The 21,252-nt window shown below is 41.3% G+C and overlaps 1 protein-coding gene across 1 annotated transcript in view; it reads left to right on the plus strand.

The window, feature by feature from the left end:
* The window catches only part of SPON1 (spondin 1), a 203,503-nt gene that overhangs the window by 149,920 nt on the left and 32,331 nt on the right, over window positions 1-21,252 (plus strand). The window contains exon 7 of the mRNA XM_009097061.4: window positions 20,914-20,978. Within this exon, the coding sequence (XP_009095309.1) occupies window positions 20,914-20,978 (65 nt within the window). The remainder of the gene's footprint in view (window positions 1-20,913; window positions 20,979-21,252) is intronic.

Raw genomic sequence — 21,252 nt, forward strand, 5'->3', positions numbered from 1 at the left:
TTAATGTTTGACCTCTTGTTTTTAATAACAAAAGTTAGATTCTGTCCTCAGAAATGCAGATAAATATTTAAATCTGAAATCAGAAGAAACAGCAGCCACAATGGCTGCTTTTAATTCTGCACATTCAATTAAAAAAGAAAAACTTTTACAAAAAATGTACAATACCTTGTTCTCTGTTCAGCCAGGTTAACAGTGGCCAGTGGAACAGAAACTGAAAGCAATTACCTAACCTGGAACTGGTGGACAGTTTTATCTTTTGTGGTCATAAAGTTTTTATGTCATCAAATGTTTCATAGAATTATATAAATATTTTTAATATCTGATACTTCATGTACTTGTGAAAGAAACAATATACAGTGCAGTCCCAAGATATTTTTCGTGAAGTTTTTCCTGAAATCACCTCAACAGAACATGGATAAACCTGAACCTTCCACATTCACTAATGCTTCCTCCTATTCTTCCTTCCTCCTTCCATTGCCTAGAGTGCATTTTTGCAATGGATTGTGATGTTTTTGTTTTTACTGATTATAATCTCTCCCTGGAGAAATAGCAGCTTACCTCTATGCTCAATATTTCCCCAGATGCAGCATAAATGTGCTCCTGCAGACAAACTGCATACATATATCAGAGGCCAAAAAAGGACTTCTACTAAGATCCAATCCCTAGTCTTTAATTTAGGTGAGCATTTGATTTAGGGCTTGTCTTTGCAGCTGAAATAAAAAAAATCAGTAAAGCAGTCTCTCAGGCTTTTGGAAAAGAGACAGAAATAATCTTTGTACAGTCCCTGCTGGTCTTTTTAGCAAGAATCTCCCAAGAATGCTCAGCTAGGACCCACTTCAAGGAAATGATGCCCTTTATCATCACACTGAAATGTAAAATATGGAAATGTGGTGATATTTTTATCAAGAATGTTATTGCAGGAAATTCTTTCATTAAGGAATTGTGAATTAGCTTGTTTTCCGTGCTCAGATGCTGAAGTTTCATTTATTTGAACATTGCCTTTAAAGCAGCTATTAGGAAAACAATAGGACCACTCATCTAAAATAAAATAATTAAAAAGTAAATCATTGCTGACACCAAAGTGTATTTAAAAGCAGCTGCAGTCAATAAGATGGTTGGAGTTTAGTTCACAGAAATGAAAGGCATGCACCCACATGGGAACAATAATGCTGGCTGATTTATTGTAGAAGACTTGTGCAGAACAAAGCTGCAGAAATGTGGACCTGAATGTAGAAAAAGAAACTGTAAATGTTTAAAGCTTTTTGTAATTTATTGTGGAGCCATAGGAAGCAGTGATTAAGAAAAGTCTTTGAGAAGATTGATACAATTGGGACTGGTCAGGAAGAGAGAGGCATTCAGAGCAGTTCAGAGATCCCTGCCCCTGGAAAATTTACAAAGAACTACACATAAAACAGGTGGAAAGTAAAAAAATCCTAAATTACTTCAGAAGTCTGATCATATCTTATAAAGTGTTAAATTCAGATTCACCTGGTCATACTTATAGCATGTAGCAGCTTCCTCAAAAAGAGTCATAACTTTTGTATAATCCAATTATTTCAGAATGAAACTAACATTATTCATGAACAATATCTGGCTTTTCAAATGTTCTTGCCTGTTATACAGAGCAATTCTGACTCAGAAAATGAATAATTGATAAGGTGTAAGCCTGGGAGCAATTGGTATATATTCAGATCTTTGAGAAGATTTGCTTTCATTTCTAAAATAAGCAGAACATTTTGGAGGAATTGAAGCTGGGTGGTTCAGAGCATTAAATCTTGGCTCAGTAGAAGTGGGTTTTGTTCCCAGAGTTTTCACAAATGTTTGTCTGATGGGAGGACAGTCTACAGGAAGAGATAGTGCTCAAAATTTCAGGTAATTCTAAAGTTTGAACACTGACTGTGTTTAATTAATTAATCAGCTGGGTGGTGAGGGAGAAATGTGAGACAGCAGGAACTGTTCATCAGCAGAGAGTACTGGATCTATGGTCCCAGACTTTGAAGATATTTTGTAGATTTTCCTGACCATCAGAGTACCTCCTGCTGGAGATTGGATTTTTTTTTCCCCTGACTGCAGGATTTCTTTCTAGATCATATTCTATCTTCTCTTTTATTTCATTTTCTGAGTTCACGTGAAATGTTGTGTCCTCTCTTTGGATTTTATAAGAGCAAACAACACTATAGAAAGTCTACTGGAGTGCAGAAAACTTTGTTTTGGTGTTAGGACTGTCAAGAAAGAATGGAGTGGCAAAAGGTCACTTGTTTTCTGACTGGGGTAGAGATGGATGAAGGTGAATTAATAGTTGGAAATAATTTTTTTTTGAAGGCTAATTTTATTTTTTTTTTTAAGCATAGATTATAATGCAATGAACCAAGAACAGGATGAGAGATAGCAGGTGTCCAACTCTTTGGATGGTGCTGGGGGAAAGGATTTGTTTAAAATTTTCATGTCCCTTCCTTAGACAAGTGTCCTAGTTTATAAGCCAGTTTTAGCCAGGTGAATATCAAAGGAAATCCATTTCCTCTTTAAAGCTGTGCCTGCTCAGAGTTTGGTTCACAATGTGCCTTTTAGCTTGCTTTTACATGGATTTTGGCTTTGTGAAAAGTGTGGTTTGAGCAATAAATTACCCTTAGTTGTTTGTTAGTTTACACAAAATTAATGTAGTTAATGGGTTTCTCAGACAACTTGATTGTGCTCGCTGGATTAATCAATGTTTTAACCACAAATTCAGATTGATTGTGGATGGTGCCATGTTTGCATGTAGCTGCTTTGGTTTTCAGAAAGTGGAGCAAGAACTCATTCAGTGTAAGAGAGAAAGTTTGGTGTCCCTGCCTTTACCTGTGGATTGATTAGCTGTGAATTAGGCTTATTCTGGCAAGGCCTGTGGTGTCGTCATGGTGCTGAGGTCAGTGCTGTGGCTTTGGCAGTCAGACAGACAAACATTTGTCAGGGTGCTTGGAAAAAATACCTCCTGTGCTGTAGTTGGTGTATTTGTTCTGCCAACTTTTCTATAGTTTGTGTTAATGATGGTGCAAACAGGAGAGCTCCAGAACTCTGTCATTTAAAAGCATTTTAATAATTTTTGAGGCAAGGTGCCATGAAAATAAAAAGTGCTATTTATTGGCTCATAAGACTTGAGAGAATAAGGCAGTAATTATATATTTAATAGACTCCCACCAATTACTGTGGTGCAACCACTCAGCAATTCTCTTCTGAGAGAACATTTTGATCAGTTTGTTTCAGTATGCAACTGCAGTGTCAGGAGAAGGCAGGAGGGAACAACCCTCAGAATTTTGGGTGCTTTTTGCACTGGAAACATGAATGCTGAAAACATTCATTCTGATTAGCCACAGGGTGTTCTTAAAGCCACTCCAGTGGAGAGAGTCCAAGCACTGCCTTGGTAATAAGATGTGGTATTTACCAGGCTTTGCTGCTGCAATTATTAACCCTTTTAGAAGTTTGCCCTTCAATAAGGTGGCTGTTCTAATCTATTTACAGATTAATTAAAAGAAAACAACGTAATTTTATTTCGAGGGGTAGCAAAAGATTTTAATAAAGTGGCCAAACACCTGGAACTAGGACTTCAGTGGGGCGCAGTCTGGCCTGGTGCTTTTTTGTACAAATAAAATAATGGATGACGGTGATGTTCAGTGTTCTTCTGAAAATCCCTCAGCAGGAGCCTGGTATGAGAGAGGATGTGAGGGAGAGAAAGTAAAAGATGAAAGAAAAGAAATGTCTGTACATGGTATCCCTCTTTTAAGAGAACTGAGCACAGTTCTAACACTGGACAATCCTGATTACAGAGTTACTAGAAAAGACCTAAAGGAATAAAAATGAGATGATCACAACAGGAGTATAGAACTATGTACTTTACTGTGTGTCCTGGTTTAGGGCAGATTTGGGAGAGAATCTCCAAAAACGGCTTCTCCAAAAACAAACTCACACGGCTCCTCCCTCAACCGGTTCGGGGAGAATTCTTCAGAGAGAGGTGGAAAGAACTTGTTTATTTGACAAGCACAGCACTCTCTAGCACACACAATGAACAATACCGGATGACACCACTCTTTCACCGCTTTGAAAAAGATGACAAATTCAGAAAGTCTCTCCTGGGGGTGGTCGCTGTTATCAGTCCCTCCGGCGCTGAGGCAGCTGCAGCAGCCACAAGGTGTAAACTCTCTCTCCGTGTTCTGAATCCCAGTCTGGAGCAGTCAGCAGGTCCAAACGGGGCAGGGGGGTGGGGGGGGAAGGAATTTGGTCCAGAAAGGAATTTGGACTGTTTGGCTAAATTAACTAAAGAGAAGGGGCGGGGGGGGTGGGGAGCAAGAGCAAGCAAAGCAGAAGCAAAGCAGAAGCAAGAGCGAAAGCAAAAAGCAGGGCAAAAAGCAAAAAAGCAGCAACATGTGCTGGTGCTATCTGGATGTCCTGCCGAGTGGCTGATAAGAGGCCCAAAACAAAACTTTCACTCTGCCAGTCTGAAAGGCACAGAACATAATATCTAGCATAAATTACACACACATGAATGGTGATAACAGTCACTCTAGGACATTCCACCCCTTATCCCCATATCGTCAAAAAATTTCTTCTTATCTCATGTCTATATGGTTTAGTGTACAGACAATGACAATAACATAGCAAACAGTGATATTTGCATATCATTCTCACCTTACAATCAGATTTTTTTGAGGTACACATCATGTTGTTTCATTTCTCTGCATTACACACTATGTGTAGCTTGGTCCTTGGGCAAAGACAACTTCATGGATGAGTTTGTCTGTACTTGAGGCAGAATTGATCTACACCGTCTTCTCTAACAGACCTCTGACATGTACCACTGGGACGTTATCTCTATCTATTATATTCAGGGACTCAGACTGGGCAGGACTTGTTCAGTTAGTGGAATCTTGGGTGTTAACTAACCAGGTAGCCTTTGCTAAATGTTGCTCCTAATTTTTGAAGGATTTCCTAAGGCTTTCAGCTGGGCTTTTAGTAGCTTGTTGTACCTCTTTACTTTCTCTGAAGCTGGCGTATGGTAGGGGATATGGTACACCTCCTCAATTCAAGACTCATTTCAAGAACAGCCTTATCAACACCTGGGCTAGAGAACATAGCCCAGGTGTTGATAAGGCTGTTCTTGAAATAAGTCTCATTGTCTGACTCAATCTTCTCAGAGGTACCATGCCTCTAAAGGACTTGCTTTTCAAAGCCCAGGATGGTATTTCGGGCAGTGGCATGAAACACAGGCTAGGTTTCTAACTATCTAGTGGTGGCTTCTACCATGGTCAGAATGTAGCGCTTGCCTTGGCGTGTCTGGGGCAGTGTGATGTAGTCAATCTGCCAGGCCTCCCCATACTTGTACTTGGACCACCACCTACTATACTACAGGGGCTTGACTCGCTTGGCTTGCTTGATGGCAGCACACATCTCACAGTCGTGGATAACCTGAGAAATACTGTCTATGGTTAGATCTACTTTTCGGTTTTGTGCCCACTTATAGGTGGCATCTCTGCTCTGATGGTTTGAGGCATTATGGGCCCACTGAGCTAGGAATAACTCTCTCGTGTGTTTTCAGTCTAGGTCTATCTTTGACACTTCTATCTTTGCAGTTTGGTCTACCTGCTCATTGTGTTCAAGCTCTTCATTAGCTCTGCTCTTGGGGACATGGGCATCTACATGGCGGACTTTCACAGGTAGCTTCTCTACCCTAGCAGCGATGTCTTTTTACTCATCAGCAGCCTAAATTGGTTTTCCCTTACGCTGCCAATTGGCTTCTCTCCACTTCTCCAGCCATCTCCACAGAGTATTAGTTACTATCTATGAATCAGTGTAAAGGTAGAGCTTTGGCTATTTCTGTCAGCAATGTCTAGGGCCAGCTGAACAACTTTGAGTTAAGCGAGTTGGCTTGATCTACCTTTTCCTTGAGCGACTTGTCATGTGGGGCTCCATACAGCTTGAGCGACTTGTCGTGTGGGGCTCCATACAGCTGCTTTCCACTTCCAGTTCTTCCCTACGACGTGACAGGAAATGTCTGTGAAAAGAGCGTAGCGTGTTTCCTCTGGTGGCAGTTGGTTTATGGAGGAGCCTCTTCAGCACGTGTCACTGGTTCTGGTTCTTCATCTGTGACACCAAAATTCTTACTTTTGGGCCAATTTGTAATTACTTCTAAAATCTCAGGGTGATTCAGTTTACTTATACAGGCGCGCTGAGTGATACTTGCTCTATGTTGTGTCAGTGGCATGGTGAGTGGAAGGAACCTTGCCTTTGAAGATCTACCTTAGCACCGGCAGTCGGGGTGCCAGGAGGAGTTGTGCTTCTGTGCCAATCACCTCTGAGGCAGCTTGGACTCTTTCATAGGCAGCTAAGATTTCTTTCTCCATTGGAGTATAGTTGTCTTCAGAGCCTCTGTAGCTTCGACTCCAAAATCTTAGTGGTCGACTCTGAGTCTCTCCAGGCACTTTCTGCCAAAGGCTCTAGGACAAGCCATGGTTCCCAGCTGCAGAGTAGAGCATGTTCTTCACATCTGGTCCTGTCCTGACCGGACTAAGGGCTACTGCATGGGCAATTTCTTGCATGATCTGGGCAAAAACTTGTTGTTGCTCAGGGCCCCAGTAGAAATGGTTCTTCTTGCGGGTGACCAGGTAAAGAGGGCTCACGATCTGACTGTACTCGGAATGTGCATTTTCTAAAAGCCTATGGCACTTAGGAAAGCTTGTGTTTCCTTCTTATTGGTCGGTGGAGACATAGCTGTGATCTTGTTAATGACATCTGTAGGAATCTGATGCTGTCTATCTTGCCACTTCACTCCTAGGAACTGAATCTCATGAGCTGGTCTCTTTACTTTGCTCTTTTTAATGGCGAAACCAGCTCCCAGGAAGATTTGGGTGATTTTCTGTCCTTTCTCAAACACTTCTTTGGCTGTGTTCTCCCACACAATGATGTCATCAATATATTGGAGGTGTTTTGGAGCCTCACTCTTTTCCAGTGCAGTCTGGATCAGTTCATGGCAGATGGTGGGACTGTGCTTCTACCCCTGGGGCAGTTGGTTCCAGGTATACTGCACTCCCCTCCAGGTGAAAGCAAACTGAGGCCTGCATTCTGCTGCCAGAGGAATGGAGAAAAATGCATTGGCAATGTCACTGGTGGCGTACCACTTTGCTGCCTTGGACTCTAGCTCATACTGAAGCTCTAATATGTCCGGCATGGCAGCGCTCAGTGGTGGAGTCACTTCATTCAACGCACGGTAGTCCACCGTCCATCTCCATTCTCCTTCAGATTTACACACAGGCTAAATGGGGCTGTTGAAGGGTGAGTGGGTTTTGCTGACCACCCCTTGGCTCTCCAGCTCTCGGATCATCTTATGGATGGCGATCACAGCATCTCGAGTGGTTCTATATTGTCGTCGATGCACTGTGGAAGTGGCAATTGGCACCTGTTGCTCTTCTCTCTTCAGAAGTCTTACTACAGATGGATTCTTGGACAGTCCAGGCAAAGTGTTCAATTGCTGGATGCTCTCTGTCACTACAGCTGCTATTTCAAATGCTTACTTGAGTCTTTTTGGGTCTTTGAAATACCCACTTCAAAGGTAATCTATGCCCAAAATACATGGGGCTTCGGGGCCAGTCACAATAGGGTGTTTCTTCTACTCATTTCCCATCAGGCTCACATCTGCTTTTACTAAAGTGAAATCTTGGGATCTCCCTGTCACGCCGGCAATAGAAACAGACTCTGCCCCTACATGTCTCAATGGGATTAATGTACGTTGCGCACCAGTATCAACTAAAGATTTATACTCTTGTCGTTCTGATGTGCCAGGCCAACGAATCTACACAGACCAGAAAACATGATTTTCTTTAGTTTCTACTTGGCTAGAGGCAGGGCCTTTCTAAGCCTGGTCATGCTTCTTTCCCTGGGTATATGTCTTGGATGTTCCTTCAAGGGGATCAGACATATCATCATCATATCTGGCAGTTCGGCTATGGGCAACTGGAGCTGCTTCCCTTTTGGTGGAACTCCCTCTCTGAGTCTTGCCTTCTTTCAATTCACATACCTGTCGTGCCAGAGCAGCAGTAGATTTCTCATCTCTTCATGTTCTCTCCACTACCACGCAGGAAGGACTACAGCTCAGCTTGTGGGGTGTACCTTCTCTCTCCATCTGGGGAACGTCTATATTGGGCACTAGGACTTCTGATCTGTACTGCTGAGATTTGGAGAAGGTCTTCCTTAATCTCCTCTCTGAGCTTCTTGTGATTTTCTTCTATCTTATCTTCTAACTTCTGCAGGCGTGTTTCCACTGCTGCGATTCTGGCATGTGTTGGGCCATGCACAGCATCTGCATATGCTCGGAGCTTCTTTGCCATATCTAGCACAGTCTCATCTCTCTCATCCCATTTCATTATGGCTAAGGCAGAAGCATATTCATGTGGCCCAAGTTGTACAAGTTTCTGCCACATCACAAACGTGCACGGTACCAAGTCTGGGTTCTTAATTGTCACATCATCTGAGAAGACAATCTCTGCCACTGCCATTTCTCTCAAGCATTGGATCTTTTGCTCTATGGTCTTCCACTGGGTCTGCTGCATAAAAAGATCATCTGCACACAGATATCTTTGTGCAACACTGTCCAAGACCCGTGCTCAGAGGCTGTGAGGATTAACTCCCCTCATCATTCCTTGGTCGATGACAGGATCATGTGACAGGGATCTCAAATGCCTTGCTTCAGTGCCATCCAGAATTGTGGCCTCGCCTGCAGCATCTCAGAGACGGACTAACCAACTAATTATGGTTTCATCAGGTCGCCAGGTGTAATCCTTCTTTAGGCCACGGAGGTCCTTCAGGGAAAAGGACTCCATATTGGCTTCTGATCTGGCACTTGCTGCTTTGACTTCTGATTTTACATCAGGAGGTGCTGAGGGTCCTTCTCCTGCATCATCATCATCATCTACTTGTCGATTGGTCTTGCCCGTGCATTTTCCACTTCTAGTGCTGGTAGCAGCAGTTATTGGTTTAGCTGCTGGCTTAGGCTCACTATCTAGCTTGGCTGCTGTCTTTGAGCCTGGGGTGCTGGCTGCAGCCTGAGTGACCGGGATAGCTGCTGATTTGTATCTTTGCTCCTCTGCCTCTCTCTGCTGTCTAACTGTATCTAGCAATGTGCGATAAGCATATGCTAAGGCCCAGCTCATTGCAATGATCTTTTTCTCTTTAGGGTCATCTTGGTACTTCTCTTTCAGATATTTCCCCACCTCAGCTGGGTTCTGAATTTGTTCATGGGGAAAGTCCCAGACTATAGGGTCAGAGAATTCCTTCAGGATTTTGCCCATATTCTCCCATTTCCCACACCACTTAGGATTTTCTACACCTGGGTTAATTCTTGAGTCAGGGATCTCATCAGCCCGTCTAGAAATCTCAGCCCTCATTCTAGAGAAGCAGCAGACTATATAGAGGAAGCTTACCAGTACTAGAAAGATGGTCTCTTTAACATTCAGGGGAAACTGAACATTCTCCAATTGTGATGTAACAGATTCAGAGGAGAAGAAGGAAAGCAAAGGCTGAAAAGCCTCACCCTCCTGCTCTTCTTCTAACCAAGTGGATGCATAACCATAACCATGAACCATTCACACCTGGAGCAGACCCCAACATATTTATTAACTTCTTACAAGCTATTACCACCAAGCCCAGCAGGATAGCTATTCTGGTCACTGCCCCTCTGCTGTAAAAGCTACGTATTAGGGACAATACAAGAGCTATTTCTGGATAAGAAAATAAACCAAGAGACCATAGAAGTATTAAGATCTCAAAAAACCCTAGGGACCAGAAATGCAGGCAAGCCTTCACCCCAATAGACATTATGAATTCAGAAAGCATATCTATGAACTGCTTTATACTGACACAAAATAATGGTAACCAAAATGCACTCAAAACAGGGTTTTCCCACTCTCTCTCGAGCCCCACACTTTGGGCGCCAAAATTTGTCCTGGTTTAGGGCAAAACTGGGAGAGAATCTCCAAAAAGGGCTTCTCCAAAAACAAACTCACACGGCTCCTCCCTCAACCGGTTCGGGAAGAATTCTTCAGAGAGAGGTGGAAAGAACTTGTTTATTTGACAAGCACAGCACTCTCTAGCACACACAATGAACAATACCGGATGACACCACTCTTTCACTGCTCTGAAAAAGATGACAAATTTGGAAAGTCTCTCCTGGGGGTGGTCGCTGTTACCAGTCCCTCCGGTGCTGAGGCAGCTGCTGCAGCCACAAGGTGTAACCTCTCTCTCCGTGTTCTGAATCCCAGTCCGGAGCAGTCAGCAGGTCCAAACAGGGTTTGCGGGGGAACAGTTCAGAAAGGAATTTGGACTGTTTAGCTAAGGTAACTAATGAGAAGGGGTGGGGGCGAAGCAAGAGCAAGCAAAGCAGAAGCAAAGCAGAAGCAAGAGCAAAAGCGAAAAGCAGGGCAAAAAGCAAAAAAAGCAGCGTGTGCTGGTGCTATCTGGATATCCCGCCAAGTGGCTGATAAGAGGCCCAAAACAAAACTTTCACTCTGCCAGTCTGAAAGGCACAGAACATAATATCTAGCATAAATTACACACACATGAATGGTGATAACAGTCACCCTAGGACACTGTGGGAATGAGAACTACCAAAGTTTAATAAATATGTAATTACTGTGGCTTTTCTGGGACTGAATAAGCCATGCAATATTTAAAATGCCTGTTTCGTGGCGTAAGAATGCATTGTGTCATTTCATGATAACATGGTTAACAGTTAACTCTGAAATGTAAACCTAATTTCAGAACATCAGCTTTAGAAAGAAGCATATAAACAGGTCAGTGTACACAAGATTTCAAAACAACCACGTGAAAGAACAAAGGATGCACCTCACAATAAGTATTTTTAGCTGAGGTAACAGCCTTGGGGTGTGTCCCTACCAGTCTTTGGTACCTCAGAGCTAAAACTTAAATACTTATGTTTATCCTGACCTCACTGCAGTGATTGTTTTGCATTAATATCTTAGAGTTAACCTTGTGAGTACAGTGCAAATTTGGAAATACCTGTTTTTAGAGTGCAAGCCCTCGTTTGTGGTTTTTAACTTAGAGCTATTCTAATAATAAAATAACTACATGAGTGCTGCAGTCAGCAATTTGATATGCGTGGACTTTTCCAGAACACTTTAGAGATGTTCCTTAAGACAAACACCTTTCTTCATCTCTGGCTTATAACAGAGACAACATCATTCATCTGGTTACTAGAGGGTGACATGCAGCATTATGGCTCCAGGGTTTAACTCCTAGTATTCTCTTCTGTTTTGGCATTTCTAAATAAGCAAATAGGAACCCAAACAGTACTTTCTACAGTGGAATTAATAGTTCTTCCCTCGTATGTTAATAATACTGAGTGCAGAGGTCACTCTAGTAGCATCTCCTACAGTATATAATGCTGAATTATGTAATTCCTCTTTTAATATTATTCGACCCAGTGGCACATGGAAAGTGTGGTCATATTAACTGGAGCTCTTTAAGCAACAGGTAGGGAGATATCCTTTATCTCACTTTCCTACACTGCTCTGGGAGAACAGTTAGTGCTAAATAACTTTCAAAAACAAGCAAACAAACCAACAAACACCCAAAACCCAAACAAATTCACAAAAAAATGCCATTTCCCTGTTTTCCTGCTGTTTAACTGCTGGAAAGCAAGGGTGACACCCCCCCTCCCCAAGATGGATGACAATATTACACTCAGACTTCTGAAATTTCTAAGTAAGAAGGAAATTTTCAGGGCCAGTCTCAGTTTCTGGATTTGCCCCAGTTGTTGTGGATAGGGAGATGTACTTCTTGCAAGAGAGAAGCAACAATATTAACAAGGTTCAATGATAAATTGCACCAGTGGCTTAACAAAGTCCATCTGAGTATTTACTGCACCAGGATGGGGTCAGACAAAACTGTCAGGGAGAGGCTTCCACTGAGCCACAGGTTCCAGAAAAGAGCCCCTTGCAAAGCCTTGCTGGAAAACAGGACAGGAGAGTTCCTTGTCAGAGAAAAACAAAAGCTACCTACTGCCCTAAAAGCTGCCTGCAGGTTGGGCAGTGCAGTCTCCTCTGTCTGTCTGTCCTCACTTACAGGAGTGCAGAAGCAAAACTGAGGCAGAATTAAAGTCCACCAGCAGAATCAGGACTGTCAGACTGGAGCTGCTCTCTGTGGAGGAATGCAGACAGTCCTTGGAGTCACACAGAGCTGCTTTTCAAGGGGAAAGGAGCTGCAAAGGAGGAAGGTGGTAAAGGCAGCCCCTAACGGAAAAAATGGCAACATCTCTGCTTCTTGGAGAAAACCCTGACATTCCCCTTAAAAGCCTGCTCTCCTGAGTCCTGGCAGAGATGTAGATGACTTTATCCCAAATCCCAGCCCCAGGTGTTCTGGTCATTAAATCTTGAAGCAGGGTAATGTCAAAGCATGAGCTGTGAGGCTGTGCTGTGCCAGAGGAAGGGCTCACAGGGCAGCACCCTGTCACAGCACTGCTGGATGTATTGGGGGCTGGCAAGGGATGGTGATTTCCCTAAAAGAATATTCTTTTCCAGACTACAGAAAATATGTATCCATGATTCCTTAACTTGCTAAAAAGCTATATTTATTCTGGGCTCTTTGGTAAGTTTTGGGTTGGGTGTTTTTTTTGGGATTTATTTTTTGTGTTTCTTTTTGTTTGTTTGTTTGGTTTGGTTTCTTGGGGTTTTTTTTTTTTGGTTTTTTTTTGTTTGTTTTTGAAGAAATGGTAAAGGGTGGCTTAGGAACGTTATCTTTACTGAAGGAAAATAAAGCTGTTGTGATTGCCTCTGTACAGCAGCTAAAGAACATTTAGAAAATTTTATTGTACATTCTGAATGGAATAAAACCCCTACATTGATTTGACAAAGTGCTGTCAAGGGTCAGGAAAGCTCACCTCCTGAGCTAATTTTCTGGTCTTATTTAATACCCTTGCTATTAGCCAAATAATTATTTCTCCTCTGCTCAAGCTCCTACATTTGGCTAATGTGTGAGCAAAGCATCGGGAAGAATAATTGTGACATCTGGAGTCTCACTGCCAGCATTTAGCAGATGACAGAATTGTTCTGTGCCCCATTCCCTGGGCTGCTTCTCAGAGCAGACCCAGCCTTCTCCTGAGCTTTCCTTCTGCTATTTAAGCAGTTGAATTTCACTTTTTCCTAGCATCCCCAAAAGCCTGTCTCAATGCTTTCATCCCTGACTGTTTTGAAACTATTTCAAGGAGCCTGAGCAAAAAACCATGCTGTAGTTACCTGGATATGAATCTGATGAGTGAACCTAGTGATTTAAACCAGTTTTATCTTTATCTCCAGTGAATGCAGGTTTTGTCTTGCCACTCAATTGCATACAGCTGCTTCATTGCACACAGAATGTGTTGGATTGGTCAACAGCTTTTTTTCCCCCATTTCTCTTCTGGTGTCCAATCTTTTGAGAGTTTAAAATAGCAGTAGCTTTATAGCACTTTAATGGCTAGGCTTAAAAGCTAGGTTAGCCTAAAGGATCGATGGAATTAGGAAAGTTAAGACAGGAGGAGGTCGAAAGGGTGTGTGTTGGATAAACCTATTAAGCAGAGGGTAGGAGTTGCACCACTTAAGGTCAGCTCCAAAATCTAGTTTGAACCCATTTAAAAAGTAGGCATTTTGAATTGTAGTAAAAAGATTTTCCCTTGGGTATGGCAAAGTAATTTTAGATCCCAGAATGTTTCTGTAGTGCTCGAGACAGCAAAGCATTTGATGTAGAACGAAGCAAAGTATGCAGTTGAAAATCAACATGCAATCAAGAACTGGATTCCTGAGGGAGACTCTTTTCTAAGGAATCTGCTCAGGCAGAGAAAGTAAGAGCTCAGATCCTTAGAGCATACCTAGGGCTCATTAACACACACTGTTAAGATTTATTCTGTGCAAAACATGAATTATTGCTTTATTGGGAGCACCCCAGATTATGTAACTGCACCTTCATGGAAATAAACCAGCACATCTGATTTTAATGTTGCCAATAGCAACAGCTCTGTTATCAATTTCAGCCTACATTCTCCTCCTGAAACCTCCACCCCAGTGAAAGAAACCCTGTGGGACAGTAATGCAAAAGTTGTTAATGCAAGGTGAGCCTGTACTTTTGAGATGTAAACCCAGATTAACAATGAACACACTTCTTTTTGCACCCCATCCTAGTAATTTTTCAAAAAGTCAGGAGTTATAATTCCTGTAATACCCTCAGAAAGCTTAGTTTAAAATACACAATGTCAACTGACATTTGTGCAATCACCACCCTGAAACGGCGAAGCCTTGACACATATTTCCATATTTTCTGCAAAATATGGACAATATTCACATTTGGGGGAAATTCGCAGCCTGATTATCAGACAGAGAGGTTTTTCTTTGTAAAAGTGAATACAAAATTGCTGAGTATCCAGTGCAGAAAAGCTTTCCTATGCAGCACAGGAGTTAAGCTGGGACTGTCAGAGGTGCTGGGTTATTTGCTCTTCTGAAGCAGGGATGTTTACAGGCAGTAACAGTTCAGAAATGGATTTAAATGCTCAGCTTTCGTTCTTTTTTTATTCAGTTTCAACCCAGCAGTATTTCTTTATCTATCTCAAGCCCAAAACTGTGTTTTTAGTAATTGACTGTTTATTATTAAAAGCCTGGAAATTCCCCCAGACTTTTATAATTGGTAAACTGAAAAAAATCAGATTTTTTTATTCCCTGAAATGGCATTACCAATTTTTCAAAGAAAATAAGCAAGACTTTTAAATTAAAGAAACAGCTATTTGTACTGTAATTTGTAGGTACTGTGATCAAAAAATGAATTCCATTCAGCCATCTTTATATATCTTACAATATGTGAGGTTTTTTCAGCTGCGATACAGTTGCTGTCATAAACATAGAGAAGTCAAAGTAAAATGGGCAAACACAATCCTGGTATCATTCCACTGGCTGAAATGCATTTTTGCTCTTGCTTATGATAATTCCAAACCTGTGCTACTGGCTTTAAGTATAAACTGCCTGAATCTAAGTCAGGCATAGATTTAAACATAATTTAGTCATCATCAGACAATAACAATAAGTATTTGTCTTTAATTAGGGGTATTTTTCCCTCTCAAATGAAGTAATTTGTGACTAAAAGCTTAACCTTTTCAAAAATGCTCTTTTTTAAGAACAGGAAAAAAACAGTAGTTGTACATACTTTCCTAGAAACATTTCTTCATGGTGAACTGCATCTCAGCTCTTCTTTTGTCACAGAAATATTTTGTTATCACAAAAGACACATAATTCCTTTTTCTTTTGAAATTTTTATTAATTTCAGAAATGAGCCTACATCAGTGTCCTTTTTCATTGAAATACATCTGTAAAACTGGGGTAGGAAAGTTTTCTACTGATTTTATCAAGAGGAGAAAACATGCCATACTTAGAGTATTATGCCATGAAAGTTCTTAATTATTTTAGGCATTAATTAATCAGGTATTTTGCATTAGATAATACTTTTAAAGGCCAGATTGGGTTTTTAATGTTTTCTGTGATTTCTGTGTCTTTGCACACAGTGGAGGTGGAATAAGGACAATTTATACCAATCATAGAAGACTGATCAGATTATTAATTAAGAGCAGCCAACAATCCCTCCAAAGCACTACATCATTCTAATTTTCATAGCATTTGGTTCCCCACAGAACTGTGCAATAAACTTTTTCATGCTTCTTTTATCTCTTTCTCCTTTAATAACAATTTTTTTTTTGAGGGGAAGGATGATCCTGCAGGGAAGATGCTATCTTATAACTCAGATATGTAGGTTTGTTTCCAGAAGACATTCAATTCATCATCTGGGAACTGAAGATAATGTTGCTTTTTCTACTTTTTGAGAGTCTTGTGAAAATGAATTCACTGTGGAGAGAAAGGCATTCTCTCCACAGTGAGAGATAGTGTGAGGAGTGTTGTGGAAGGAATTAAATGTTCTCTGTTCTAAAACAATGGAATGAATGCCAAGCAGCAGCAGTAGGAAATGAGTGAAACTGAGCTCGGGCCCAAACCAGGTGTTTTCCATTCCCACAGTTCATTGGCTCTAACTCTGATTCTGATGTCAGAAAACACATTAATTTGTTTAGCTGATCCAAATCATATCATTATTGCAAAGTGCTAAGTGATCTGCACACTGATAGCTTCTAACATTGGCAGACCTAAAATAAAAATAGTAATAAAACTTATAAAAATTGCTTGGAAATAGTATGGAATAGATGCTATCCCATGCCGGTTACCAAACAGTAGCAGGAGCACATGGAGCAACTTACAGGGCTATTAACCAAAGGTATCAGCTGTGGTTTTTCACCTCAGAGACGCTTTTAGCTGCCTGGCAGGCACTCAGAATGAGTCCAAGCAAAGTAGAAACTCAGTTTACCTCTAGTGGAAAAAGTTCAGGCGATGGTGAAGAGGAAAAGAGCAGATTCCGACGGAGGGTTAAATCCAGAGTTTATTCCAGGGTGACAGAGTTCTGAATCTCTGTAACAACTCCAACAGAATCCCTACCGCACGGTTCCAGTGCCTTTTAAACCCACAGGGAGGGGGGAGGGAGAGGATAGGTGAGCCACCAACCAGGTGGGAGGGGGAGGGTCTCAGGGGACAATGACACCTGGACAGGCCAATGACCCCAGGTCTGAGAAGCATCTTTTGAACTTCTGCCAATCACACGACGCCCTTACTGGAATGTGGAACTTGACAAACAGCACTTAGGAAGAGGGCAAGAGAGCAGGGGGAAGGGAAGGAAGAAGTTGGCACAATATCCTATCCCAATATCCCGTCCCTATCCGGAGGGACAGGATATAGCATCACACCACAACATCGGGCTTTCTAGATGTTACTAATCTCTCTTTCACTCCAAAGATATTCAGATCATACTTAAAACTTTTTCTGAAAGCTTTCATTACCTTTTAAATGGATTTTACCCTTCAAAAGTGTTAAGTCCCCTTGGTTTGGAAAGACTTCAAATCAAGGTCTGTCTTTAATGCTGCCTTTTTAAGCAATGTCCCACTTTCTGTTTTTGAAGTGAGGAAATGCTTTTAATCTTTTGTAGGTGCACAGTAAAAGGTTTTAACTTAGCTGTGGTTTTATACCACAGGGTTCTGTGTGATGGCATTTAATTACTTTATTCTGCATGCACATTCATTTATACATTGCAGGAACAAATGGATGGAAAGCAAAGGATTAATTTTTTAACAACTTCAGAGTAACAGCAAGGCTGTCAGTATCAGAATGGCATTATCAACCTTTTAAAATCATGCCATTAGGACTTTTTGGAGAGCAGTACTTTCAGAGGGGACAGCTATTGAGTCAAACACTCAGCCCCAGCTTGAACACCAGTGTAGAAAGTGGATGCGGAGAAAAGGAGAGTTGTTTGCAATTTTTTGCATGTTTTAATTTAGGCCACAATCCAAATTAAATTGAAGTCAACCTGGAAACCACTTTGTCACCACTCGACTTCTTGACCAAGTTTGAAGCCTGTAGAGAAGGAGCCATTCTACTTCAAATGGAAGCTGGAGTCCTGTAATTGTACTCAAAACTGAAATTGCAGAAGCAGCTTTGGGAAAAAACCAAGTTTTGTCAGTGATTGTGTCCAACCACACTTGCAGGATTTTCATCAGCTCCAAGCAGGAACATTGGTGCCCTGTCCTTTAACTTCTGACGGTGAAACATTTTGACACTACATCATTTTGCAAACAATCTCATTTTCTCTGACAAAATGTAAGAGTTTCATTACTTTGAATAATTTCTTTCAAGATAAATACAAAATTGATGACAACTTGCAACATACCATGGTGAAAAAAATCCCAGTTCTCTTTTCCATATTTTGGTGGAAATTTGAGACTTTGTTTACTTAAATTAATTAAAGCAAAACTTTGGGATATGAAGAGTAAACTGGGTACAAATGTAGGACAGCAAGCATTAAGAAAATGTTAATACATTTATATTCTTATTATATTAAAAAATGTGGTGTTTTTTGCCTCTACTGTAAAGTTTGTGCAGTTGGTTTTTCAAGGCAGTTGGGTTGCATCAGCTGGTTATTTGTTACTAATTTGTGGGTTTCTCTTCAAGCATTTCATATCCTCTCAGCTTTTACCATCTGCCAATAATTATAGCTGAAGAGACTGGCCAACAAATCCAAGCACAGCATCTTGTCCATCCATGTCCATGATTGTTCTCCATCCATGGATTGTTCACAAGGCTGTGAACACAAGGCTGCTTAAATTTACCATGTTTGTCCTCAAAAATGTGGGGGTCAGCTGGAGGGTCTGGAGCAGAGGAAGAGGAAGGTCACTACTTTTGGAGGAGCTCCCCATCCTGGGGATCCCTGCAGGAGTTTGGGGAGATGATGAACAGTGGCCACACATGGTGGAAGTAGGGCTGACATCCCCATGCCCAGCAGCCAGACCTCACCAGAAACGTTGGGAATGTGCATGACAGAGACACCTGCACAATCAGAATATCAGTCTGGAATTGTATCAGGGTATATCTTAATCCCATGTTATTGTCAAGGAGCCCTTGGTAGGAAAAATGTGTATTTTCATTTCAGGCTCAACAGAATACCAGATTCTACTTTTTTTTTTTTTTTTTTTTTTTTTTTAATTTTTTTTATTCAGGTGTCTCTGAATTCAGTATTTGGATCTGAATTTTCACCTCCCTTAAAATTTCAAGCTTGTCTGAATGCAGTATGCACTACTTCTTATTTCCTTCCCTCTGTACTTACTACTGAGATGTTAGTCACTGCTTATCAGCTCTTGGTGTTAATTTTTAATTTGAGCAGCATGTGTTGAAATGCTTTCAGATGTGGCTGATTTTGATACTAGTGACATAATTACTGCCTGCTATTAGATAAGCAGTGCATGACTTTAATAAATGTAAATGCTCATGACAGACTTTTGTTGGGATGTAAAATGCAGAGTTAATAATTTTGGAGGCAAATATCATTGAAAAGGCAAGTAAAGGAAGATATGCCTGGCTGGCAAGCTTTAGGATATTGAAACAAGGAAAATTAAAAATTAAGGAAAATTTTGTTGTCAGAGACAGACAATGTCTTTTAACTTCAAGCCTTTAACTTAATTCGTTTCATCAGTTACTTTTTAAACCACTTTAAATGCAAAACTGTCTCTCTGTGGTGTTTGTGAGGTCCTCAGGATGAGGGAAGAGATGAGAATTTGACTCCATGTCCTCAGAAGGCTGATTTATTATTTTATGATATGATATTATAATAAAGAATGATATACTAAAACTATACTAAAGAAAGAGAAAGGCTATATCAGAAGGCTTAGCAAGAATGATAATGAAAGCTCGTGACTGAGTCAGAGTGTCTGACACAGCTGGCCGTGATTGGCCATTAAGAAAAAATAATTCACATGGAACCAATCAAACGCCCGCCTGTTGGATAAACAATCTCCAGACCACATTCGAAAGCATCAAACACAGGAGCAGCAATCAGATAATTATTGTTTTCATTCCTCTCTGAGGCTTCTCAGCTTCCCAGGAGAAAATCCTGGGCAAAGAGGATTTTTCAGAAAATATCGTAGTGACAGTCTCTCTACTTCTGAAAATGTGGAGGTGTAAAGAAGGCCACCCTAGATGAACCTGAATGTGCTGAATCTCTCCTGCATGGAGAGTGTTGGGCTGGTGCTGCTCATCCAGGGTGTGCCTGCCCCAGAGGATCTGCCTGCTGTTTGATTGCTGCCTGCCAGCACAAGATTCTCTTTTTTCTACCTGTACCAGTAGTGTGGGAGCTTGGTAAAATATCTTTATACTTACTTGCCTTTGTAAAGTTGGATTTTCAGCTCTTATAGCTCAGGATACTTCATGTAGGATTTTTCCAGGAATCTGCATTTATAAAATTGATTTCCAAAAACTGGCTTTTCCATCCACTCAGGCTAAGGGAGAGGTCATGTCACATTTATATTCCTGAGGCTGAAAGCCTCTTGTGTCACAGAGAGGGCACATCATCTCTGCAATGCCCTTGCTTTGGTGAAGAGAGGGACTCAGGGGATATTGAGAGTGGTAGAGACAACCAGTGGAACCTGTTATTCTTTGAGCTGGGGTGTGGATGGACTGGGGCTGGTCTGGGGTGTCAGAATTGTTGCTATCAAGCAAGAAATGGCACTGTTATCACTAAACTGAAAGGTCAGCTCTGCTGGAAGTGCCAATTACTGGCAATATATGAAGTGGGTTTCTTGCTCTAATTGGGGAATATTTTTAAAAGACAGTAGAAATCATGGGAGTGAATTGTGAACTTTGTGTCCCTCCCAGGTGAATTACTGGTGTGGATTCCTAAAGGAGAAGGGGAAAATGCTTCTGAAGAAGTGTGATACATTTCTTTGGGGCACCTGAGCCTTGTTAATGCTCTTCTGCCCTTGTCCTGAGTTTATTGTCGCAATATAGAGTTTAAAAGTGCTGATGCAAGGATGACAGCAGACTTTAGGAAATAATTTTTGTACAGTGCTTTGTGGGCTTCCACAGATGGCTGCTGCATTTCACCCTGTGATTTTTACAAGCATGAATGGAGAGCAAAGAGAATGTGCTACCAGTGCAGTGCATCTACCATGGAGCCTTTCCATCCTTCCATACATTCTTCCAAACATCAGGATAATAAATAACACATCACACCTGCTCACAGGTGTTGAGGTTGCCCAGAGCAGCAGCCTCCAGTTTTTATCTGAAGATCTGTCATGTATTAAGAGCAATTTTTCTATTCTTGCTTTGTATCAAGCTTGGGAATTCCTGGTGGAAGCTTTCCCTCAGCTGATGATGCCAAACCAATGCTGCTGGTGTTTAAAGCTCATAGTCACAATTTGATCTCATGCCCTGCACTTTTTTTCTGCTGTCAAACATATTGCTCTCCTTTAAAAATGTCCTTTGTCTCTTTTCACAGAGTGATGAGGTTCTAACAGTCATCAAGGCCAAGGCACAGTGGCCAGCCTGGCAACCTCTGAATGTGTAAGTAAGTAGGGAATTGTCTGTCTCAAGAGCTTTCTGTTGGCTAAAGAAATAACCTAAAATTTGTTGATAGATGAGTTTTATGAGGTTTTCAACTTTTTTTTCTTTTTTGTTTTGGTGGAGTGTGTTTGATTGGTTTGTTGTTTTGTTTTGTTGGTTTTGGGTTTTTCCCCACATTCGCTTATCTCTTTTCTTCTTATTTAGCATCTCTCTATTTTTCATATGCTTTGGTTGGCTAGCTGTGGCAGCAGGACTATCCCATGGAGTTTGTGCC

This window comes from Serinus canaria, chromosome 5 (assembly GCF_022539315.1).
Source record: "Serinus canaria isolate serCan28SL12 chromosome 5, serCan2020, whole genome shotgun sequence".
Lineage (NCBI taxonomy): Eukaryota > Metazoa > Chordata > Aves > Passeriformes > Fringillidae > Serinus > Serinus canaria.